Source organism: Pteropus medius, unplaced genomic scaffold, assembly GCF_902729225.1.
Source record: "Pteropus medius unplaced genomic scaffold, Ma_sr-lr_union100, whole genome shotgun sequence".
Classification (NCBI taxonomy): Eukaryota; Metazoa; Chordata; class Mammalia; order Chiroptera; family Pteropodidae; genus Pteropus; species Pteropus medius.
Genome location: NW_024345528.1, coordinates 212 through 10,431, shown reverse-complemented (window position 1 = coordinate 10,431; position 10,220 = coordinate 212). Strand labels below are relative to the sequence as shown.

The 10,220-nt window shown below is 34.5% G+C and overlaps 1 protein-coding gene across 1 annotated transcript; it reads left to right on the top strand.

Annotated features, from left to right (window-relative positions):
- The first annotated feature begins 4,403 nt into the window (after window positions 1–4,403).
- AGTR2 (angiotensin II receptor type 2) lies at window positions 4,404–5,662 on the top strand. The gene is given in 3 exon segments (XM_039873976.1): window positions 4,404–4,562; window positions 4,564–5,110; window positions 5,113–5,662. Coding segments are annotated over 3 exon segments (1,083 nt in total). The 3' UTR covers window positions 5,490–5,662.
- The last annotated feature ends 4,558 nt before the right edge of the window (window positions 5,663–10,220 follow it).

The following is a 10,220-nucleotide window of genomic DNA, read 5'->3' as shown; positions in this document are numbered from 1 at the left end:
AGAAAAGTAGAAATGCTATTGGTCTGGAGAGGAACTCAGAGAGGTGGCGGCTGGGGTGGGGGAAAAGTGAAGTGACTCTGAAAAACTTAAACTCAAAAGGAGGACCAATATATTCAAGCATTGCATAATCTGTATTTCTAATCCTCACCTTTATGACCAGAGCATTTATATCCAGACTTTTGTACTTAATAATTCCTTTTCTCCTTCAAAGCCTCATGTGTGTGTGTGAGTGGAGATGAGAGGGAAAAATAAGATTTGTTTTTCTGAACCCTGTATCCTTCTAGAGAGGTGAAATTCCTCTCAAGGACATTTTATTTTTTTAAACTGGTCCTTTAAATTTTACTGTTAAGTAGTCTCACAATAAATAATAGGAATTCACCAGAAAAACTTAATTTAGTGTGATTTACCATTGTTTAATCTGCTAGCCAAGCTGCACTTGTCCTAAAGAGCTGCATAATTCATTTAAATGACTGGAAGCAGTCAATTTTCCAACAAAAAAAAAAAAAAAAATCTAACCCCCCCAAAGAAAATAAGATTATTTTGTGTTGTACTGTTTTCCATGACTGACATTTATTTGACTCAGAAGTGTATTTACATTGTTGACTTAACTTGGAGTCTTTTGCTGAATCAATAATATGCTGTATTTCTTGCTTCAAGTGGTGTCAATATTATAGTTATTCTTTTTTTTTAATTCCCTGCAGTTACAAAAATTTTCTTTGACTAGTGAAAAATTTTACTCCTAAGATTATAAAGAAACAGAGTAAATGTCTTTTTAATCTTCTGGGAAATGTGTGCCTCTTTAAACTTTATTTATGTCAGAACTTACTGTAGCAAAGGACAAAAGCCCTAGACAAGGTTCCCTGCTCATTGTGGGTGTTCAAGGCTAGGCCTTCTTGAGGAGAGCCTGCAGTGCAGTTTATAGTTCACCTCCTGACTGTTACTTTGCAAGGGGCATGAGAAGGGGCTAGAAATAGAACGGGGTAAGATTCTGACCCACGGTGACCACTCAGTAGGCTCTGGCCTGGAAAATTCCCCCAGGCAATGGTGATCACTTCTTACTGGTCTCATCTACCTGTATTCTATAGAATTGAGTTCAATGTTAATGGAGAAACAGACAAATGTCAAAAGCCATCTGTTTTGTCTCATGTTATTTGTAATTTTATCCTGTCACCTACTGTCTCTTCTTCATTGCTCTCTTGCTGAATATGTTTCTTAAGTCCGTAGCTACTTCCTCAGAGCCTGCCTTCCCCTACCTGCAGCCTTGCAAGTGTGGATAGCTGCATTCTGACTGTTATTAGAAAAATATGATCCATAGAAATAACTGAAATCCTTAGACTCATTCAAGTGTTCTGGGTTCTTTGGTTTTCTCTACTCACTGTAGTAACCTATCTAGTCACACATTTCGCCTACAGACAGTCTCCATTTTGGGACTAATAAGAAAAGTATTCTCTCCCATGTAACAATCCTTCGAATTATTTTCCTCTATGTTAGTGCTTTTCTAACAGCTTATGAATGGTCAGCAGTGACTTTCTGTAAATGTTGCAGGTTTTCTTTTTTTCCAGGACAAAGGGTGAGTGTAAAGGACCAAGCTAGTGCTCCTTCCCGTAGTATAGAGGTTAAGAGCATGGCCTCCAATGTTAGATTGTCTCGGTTTAAATTCAAATGTCCTCATTTAATAGCTATGTGAGTGCTGAAAAGTTCAACTCTGAGCCCTAGCTTCCTGATTTGTAAAATGGGATTAATATTAATAGCTTATAATAACACCTACCATATGCTAGGCACAGTTTTAAGCACTTCATATATATTAACTCATTTAATTTTCATAACATCATCCCCAATTCCCAGATGAGAAAACAGACACAAAGAAAGAAAGTAATCTGGCCAAGGTCATAGTATTAGTTAAGTGGTATAGCTGAAGTTGTGAAGCCAGGTAGTTGGATCCCAGAGGCCATGCACATAACAGTATACTATATTGCCTCTCCATTAAATTATTGAGTATAAGGCACTTAGCACAGTGTTTGGCACATAATGTTTATTACCAACTGGTATTATCACTACCATTACCTTTATTTTCTTCCTTTTGCCACTCTTGCTTCTATTGGACTGATTGTGTAAAGGTGATCATCCCTGCTCCCACGAGAAAAAACAAAACAAAATAATGTGATCTGGGCCACAGTAGCTGCCTACTCCTTCTTCACCTTGTGTGCTTCGTACTTAAACCACAAATATAACAGCGATATATGAAAGGGAGCACTAAATGTTAATACCTCTTTTCCAAGACCTGAAAATTATATCCTTCCTATCATCACCCTTCCAGCAACAAGCCAACAGAAATTGCTTAAAGCAAAAGAGAACTTTTAGAAACCATAGACTTCAAGTCAAGTTGCTACTGTTCTCTAATAAGCAGGAGTAAATTTTTCAAAAACTAATGAAGGCTGCAAAAGTTGCTGGTGGACAAAGACTGCTTCTAGAATTAATTTCTTAGTCTCTACTTCTTAATATGTTTTAGAATGCCAATATCAGGGAAAAAGAAAGAGAAAATTCTGCAAATAATTACATTCTTTTAAAGTAAGCCACTGACTTTGAAATTCTCTAACACATTTGTGGAAACTTCATTTTTGTGTGTGTGTGAGATTTATTTGAATGAACTGTTATGATTGGAGACAGTGAGAATTTCAGATTAATGTGTTTCAGCCCTCCCACCCCCCAAAAAATCCCTCTGGAAAGCTGGCAAGTGTCCATAAGTCAGCCCTAGAATTATGTAGGTTGAAGGCTCCCAGTGGACAGACTGAACATATAAGAAGGAAACCAGAAATCTGGTGCTATTATGTCTCGAGTCTAAGGAAACGAATAAGCACAGAATTAAAAGCATTCTTCAGCCTGAGTTTTTAAGGTAGGTCTGCACAAGGTATATATATTCTATTGGGAAAGTAGAACATATATTAAATGAAAATATTTGCTATAGATGAACTTTACCTTTTTCCTGTATTTTAACACTGCATTTGCAAACTAAATTATTTAACCGCTGTTTCTCTTACGGGAGTACACTTAAGAACTAGACAAGCTGATTTATGACAACTAACTTTTAAACTCCAACAACCAGTAAGTCTTCAAGTGGGTTTATTTTAGATTCTTTTATGTTAATTCATTAGATCAAGATTATGAGAGAATGAGCTTTAGATAAAAATGATACTTTGCTGTTTATTAGGAGATTCTTTGGTGATTATATTTTCATTGAGTAGTTTATTTATGTGTGTTTTCAAACACTGTAAAGTACTAGTCTAATTCTTATTGTGTTTACCTTCACCTACTTTTCTTTAGTTTTAAAACAATGTTGCTACTAAATAAGCAAAACAAAACAAAAAACAAAAACCGGTATCACAAAAAATGAAACATTGATTATAACATTTGAGAGCCATGTAGCAATGTTACTACTTAGTTGTGCTAAACTGAAAAAGTGGCAAAGGAAAAATGATACAATTATATCATAATTAATTTTTTATGTTTAATTCTTATTTTATTGAGCAATCAAAACTATTTCTATTTGACCCTCAATCAGATTGGCTAGTTTTTCCTTTTCTTTTCCTACTTGAAAAAAAAGAATTTTCTTTTAAATAGATTAAACTTAAATATCTATATCTAAAACTAGTAGTTTCTATTAAAATGCGAATATGGGACTTTTAGAAATAAGCACACATTCTGTAACTTCCTCTTATTTATATTATTATTGTGAAACCAATGGAAAAGTAGAACTAAATGAATTATATTTTAATTAGTAAAATCCAATCATATACCCCCATCCCAATGTTTCTTTTGCATATTCTCTTTTAGTTTTTTGTGCACTTACTTATTTTTCCCCATAGCTTATATTACTTATATTTTTCATAGCTGTAATGAAATTGTATGTAATTAGCTACTTGAATAAGCCATTTTTCTATGCAATAGCAGGCAGCAGCATGGTTTCTAGAAATTATACAGACTGAGATATGTGCTCAAATGTTTTTGAAATATTAACTTTTACTTAGTTCATTCTTATTTGTTTCACAAATTTCCTATTCTGGCTAACCTTTTGAAACATTAATTTTCTTTAAACTTTTTAAAAATATGATAGAAAGGATGGGCAAAATGTGGTTTTGTTCAGAATTTTTAGTTCCTGATACTGAAATGTCTTAACTTCTTTATACTAGTGAGAAAACTTTCTTCTTCAAAAAGTAAAATCCATTCTTATTTCATTAGGCATGGTTCTGTTTTCTAATGTTTTCTATAATCACCTACCTTTTTTGCTTTCAACAAATTTTAAAAATGCTAATGACCTAATGTTGTTCTAAACTCTGTATGTATTCTGAGAATTCCATTTTTTGCTCACAGAAGGAGTAAAAATTAGTTGCTGCTGACATTTCAATATGACAGGCAACTTCACCTTTGCCACCATCAGCAAAAACGTCACCAGCAGTCTTCACTTTGGACTTGCGAATATCTCTAGCAATGAGTCTGCTTTTAACTGTTCACATAAGCCATCAGATAAGCATTTAGATGCAGTTCCTATTCTCTACTACATTATTTTTTGTGATTGGATTTCTTGTCAATACTATTGTGGTCACACTGTTTTGTTGTCAAAAGGGCCCTAAAAAGGTTTCCAGCATTTACATTTTCAACCTGGCTGTGGCTGACTTACTGCTTTTGGCTACTCTTCCTCTCTGGGCAACCTATTATTCTTACAGATATGAATGGCTCTTTGGACCTGTACTGTGCAAAGTTTTTGGTTCTTTCCTGACCCTGAACATGTTTGCAAGCATTTTTTTTATCACCTGCATGAGTGTTGATAGGTACCAATCTGTCATCTATCCCTTTTTGTCTCAAAGAAGAAATCCCTGGCAAGCATCTTATATAGTTCCCCTTATTTGGTGTATGGCCTGTCTGTCTTCATTGCCAACATTTTATTTTCGAGATGTCAGAACCGTTGACTACTTAGGAGTGAATGCTTGCATGATGGCTTTCCCACCTGAGAAATATGCCCAATGGTCAGCTGGGATTGCCTTAATGAAAAATATACTTGGTTTTATTATTCCTTTAATATTTATAGCAACATGCTATTTCGGAATCAGAAAACACTGAAGGCCAATAGCTATGGGAAGAACAGAATAACTCGTGACCAAGTCCTGAAGATGGCAGCTGCTGTTGTTTTGGCATTCATCATTTGTTGGCTTCCTTTCCATGTTCTGACTTTCCTGGATGCTCTGGCCTGGATAGGTGTCATTGATAGCTGTGAAGTTATAGCAGTCATTGACCTGACACTTCCTTTTGCCATCCTCCTGGGATTCACCAACAGCTGTGTTAATCCCTTTTTGTATTGTTTTGTTGGAAACCAGTTCCAACAGAAGCTCCGTGGTGTGTTTAGCGTTCCAATTACTTGGCTCCAAGGCAAGAGAAAGAGTGTGTCATGCCGAAAAAGCAGTTCTCTTAAAGAAAAGGAGACCTTTGTGTCTTAAACATAAGAGTGGAATACATGTTATTAACATGGCTACTTGGTTTGAAGTCCCCTTGAATTATCTTTTAATGGCTTTAGTAAGATCAGTTTTTTCCCCTTAATGTAATCTTTTCTCACTCTTCTAGAACAGGAAACCAAATGCAACTGCAAGTTTTATACTCCGGTGACTGTCAGGAATTGTCCCCATCTCTCTTTTTTTTTTTTTTTCCTGGTCTATCGGTACAAGACTGTCATTGGGCAGACATCCATAACCTAGAAGCAACTGAGGATTTATCTCAATTTAAAATCAATAACAAATTGTGAATGGTTATTTGGGGTTTCAGATTTCTTCTTGACAAATTCTGGAGTTTGTTGTTGTTGTTGTTGTTGGTTTTTATATCCACTTTCATCAGGCTTTCCTCTTCAACTAAGGCCAGTCTTTTAACTCATTGCATTATTTACAAGACATTATGCTAAGAGACACCAGCACTTTTAAATGAAGTATATTACAATAGACCAGTACCGGATTATTCAGGCTCAAAGCATATGCTTTCTACTTAAAAATATTATAAATAATAATCATTTTACATTTCACTTGAGCACAGGTTTATATTTCAGATATTGAGTAAGGCTAGAAGCATAGATTAAATCACATATACTCCTACGTTTTAGCTTAGTTTTATAGTTATGGAAAATTAAATGTATAGTAACTTAGATTTAAAATTAAGAAGTACTTGAGTGTTCACTAAACACTGAATAAACACTTTAAAAAACTATCATCTATTTTAATTATTGTTTGTAGATTTCTGTTCTCTGATTTTTTATAAACAATAACTAAACACTGTGTAGAGTTTTAAAATGTAAAAGGTCACTTTTTACATCCTTGATCTTTTAGATGTGGTGCTTTGATATATAGAAAGTTGACTTGACTTTTACTATTGATGTTTTGGTTCTAGGTTGCTTCCCAAAATATTTGGGTGGCTTCTTTAACTCTTTAATTTGTAGTAAATCCTTAACTGGCATAGGAAAAAGTTATGTCAGAATAGAATTTTGAGACCCAAGGAGGACCAAAGGACCCAGCAAATGACACCTTTTGGTGTTATGCAAAACCTTACCTGTCAGGGCAATGCAATGTGGCTTTTAAAAATACAGACCATGGGGTAGTCTTAACCTATATCTATAAATGCTGTTTGTTCCAGGATTTATAGGATTCTGTGGAACTCTTTTAAATCAATTGCTGGTCAATAGATGTCCTTCTCAAAATAATTAGAACTCATAAATTAGAGAAGTACCTGAAACTGACTGAGTTACCTAGAGTTTACTTAGAATATAAATCCTTATTTTAGAAGTTAGAGATTTCATTCTGTACCAGCCTTACATCAGTGTATCTAAGATCTTCCTAGGCTAATGCTGACCTCTGAGGTAGAAATAAATTCTGAGGCTTAGTGTCTCTGCCAGGTTCCAGGGTTATAGATGGAAGAATCCTCTTGCTCCACTGGGAAAGTCTTAATTTTATGTAACTTATTATTAATAAAATAGCTAAATGTATAACCAACTTTGACTTCATATTTTAAATAATTTTGTAAAACACGTCATATAAATAAAATCTTTAATTGGACAATTACGTGTGCTTACTTTTATTTTAACTACCTTCAAATATAAATTCTTACCTTCTCTTGTATCTGCATCCTTCTTATAATTTTCACTGATAATTCTTAGTTTCAGCCCCCATCATTCCTTATCTGGCTTCTTGCCATACTCTTCTAGTTTCCCCCTCGTGAGTTTTCAGTCATAATTTCTCATTCATTATAAAAACAAAGTCCAGATTTCTTGTCATGCTCTATAAGACCCTGGGAGACCTGATCCTTCCCAGCCTCTCTGGCTTTTTGTTTTTTTCTCTCTCTGCCATCTCTCTTGCACTCTTTGTTCAAGCTTCACAAAAGAACTTACTGCTTTTTAAAGATCTGATGCTCTTTCATGCCTCTCTGCTTTCGTTCACACAACTCTGTCTTCCTGAACACCCCTCCAATCATCTCCACCCCAGGGTCTCTCTTCAACTGATGACCACTTACTCAGCTTTCAACATTCAATTCATGTCAATTTCTCTACCACAATAATGATTATTATACTAATTACAGTACAACCCCTCCCTCCTCTGGGAGTTTCTTTAATGAGGAGAATCTTTTCCCCAGCTCTTGGGATTTTAATCCTGGCCTCTACTTCCATATGAGCCCAATATTGAGCCTTAAGTACTCTCTGAGGCTTGAACTCTAGTGGTCTTTCCTGGAACTAAGAAGAAATGTCAGTTGAGAAGATGGTGCCTGAACATGTGAACTCTAACTGCAAGAATGTGCAAAGGTATAAATGTCCTCTTTCCTCTTTGAAAATGTAAATTTTAGGTAAGCTTCTCAGATAACAAATGAAGCTGTATTCTTATTTGGCCATTTTTTCAAGTATTACCTAATTCCCTTTCTTTTCCATGAGCCCACTTTTATTTACCTCACTTACACAATGCCCAAGAACCACATAATACTAACAAGTAATAGCTACTATTAAGTGAGCATTACTATTGTATTTTATACGCATGACCCCATTTTATTCCCACAATGACTCAGTTATTCACATTTTGCAAATAAGGAAACTGAGCCACAATGAGTTCTTACTAATCTTTAAATTTGGCACTGACAGATGACCTGGGTATTTAATAGTTGAAATATGAATCCTAGGCTGCCAAGCAGATATTTCAGACATGGTCTTGCTCAGTCCTCCAGCCTTTCCCCTAACCTCACTGCCTGCACATTCCTGACCATAGCAATACATGAGCTCTAGGCAGGCAGTATATTTGCAGTTATGAAATAGAGCAGAGGCAGATGGATAGGGCTTTCTTCCTGGTTCTCCACTGCCCTTTTCATGAGCTCTATGTTGTACAGAAATACATGAAGTAACCATTGCCCCCTGCTACCCTCTGTGCCTCATACACAAAATAAGTCAGAAACTTCAAACATTCCTTTCGAGGAACAAAAATGTTGCCGTGAACTTTAGCTCTGTGAAATGAGATCAAATAAGGTTACCGGAGACATCTGTCTCTCTCAGTTTGCAGAAAGAATATGTATTTTTATTATGGAAAGGCAAGTATTAATTATTTCTACATTTTATATCCTTAAACTAGATCTACTGAATACATGTTTTGGGAACCCCCCCCCTTTTTTTCTGATCTTTTGAGGTCTGTATCAAAATAAGGGGACAAGCTGAAGGAAAGCACATTCTATTTTGACTTTTCTTCGATTTCTTTTTTTTTTTTCCTACAAAGATCTGAGACAGAGAAATTGTTTGGTGGACTCATTGATCGACAGAAAGAAAATCCAAACTTGACAAGCTGAATTAATCAGGCTCTGGGCATATGCTTTCTTGAGGTGATTGAAACAAGAAAAGGTTGAGGTAATAAGGAATATATAGCTTTAATTATTTTGTAAATTCTTAGATAAACTATATCAGCAATAATGATTCACATGTAATAACAGAAATTCAGATGCCATCACTAAAAGTAATCAACTTCTGCTGCAATAGCTTTAATTATTTTGTTAATTCCTAGATAAACTATATCAGCAATAATGATTCACATGTAATAACAGAAATTCCGATGCCATCACTAAAAGTAATCACTTCTGCTGCAAAAGACCAGTAGCCTATGGCTGAATTGACTAGCCTTTTAGACATTGGTGCATTCACTTGCACAAACATACCTACCAAGGCTTTTCAGAAGGAAAATTCTTTCTTGTGAAATTCTTTCTTCTGGGATGATAGAATTCTTTTTAAAATTAGAAACAATTGAAAAATTAAATTAAAAATAATTGGTATGTATTTCTTATTAAGAATCAATACTTTATCATTGTTGAAAAATTTAACTATATAGATAAAAACTAGCTACAGAGATAATCATTAACATGAAGTAAGATTATTATAAAAATATAAATATAGACACAGATTATATATATGTTCTTTATTTTTTAACTTCTTTATCCATGTCCATATTTATGTCTCTTTTTATCTATAAGGTATATGCTTCATTACCCTATGGTGCATTTCCTTTTATTTTGGGGGGTTAAATATTTAATTTTTTTTTTATTGAGATATAATTGACATATAACATTACATTAGTTTCAGGTACACAACATAATAATTTTATATTTGTATACATTGTGAAATGATCACTGCAATAAGTCTATTTACCATCCACTACCACACAAAGTTACAAAAGATATTTTTTCTTGTAATGAGAACTTTTAAGATTTATTCTCTTGGCAACTTTCAAATATGCAATAGAATATTATTGACTATAATCACTATGCTGTACATTACATCCCCATGACTTATTTGTTTTATAACTGGCAGTTTGCACCTCTACACCACCTTAACCCATTTTGCTCACCCCTCCCCAAACTACTCTCCCCGCAGACCGCCACCATTCTGTTCTCTGTATCTAAGAGTTTTGTTTTGTTTGTTTGGTTGGTTTTTAGATTTCACATATAAATGAGGTCATACAGTATTTGTCTTTCTCTGTCAGACTTATTTTACTTAACATGATACCCTCAAGGTCCATCCATGTTGTCACAAAACTTTTTTTTTTTTAATATTTTAAATATTTTATCCCCAAACTCCCACCTGATTTACTAAAAAAAATTCTTTCTTCTCTTGTTGGGTTCTTCTTTCCTATGATAAGTCCCAAATACTCATGACTTTAAGCAATCCAAGA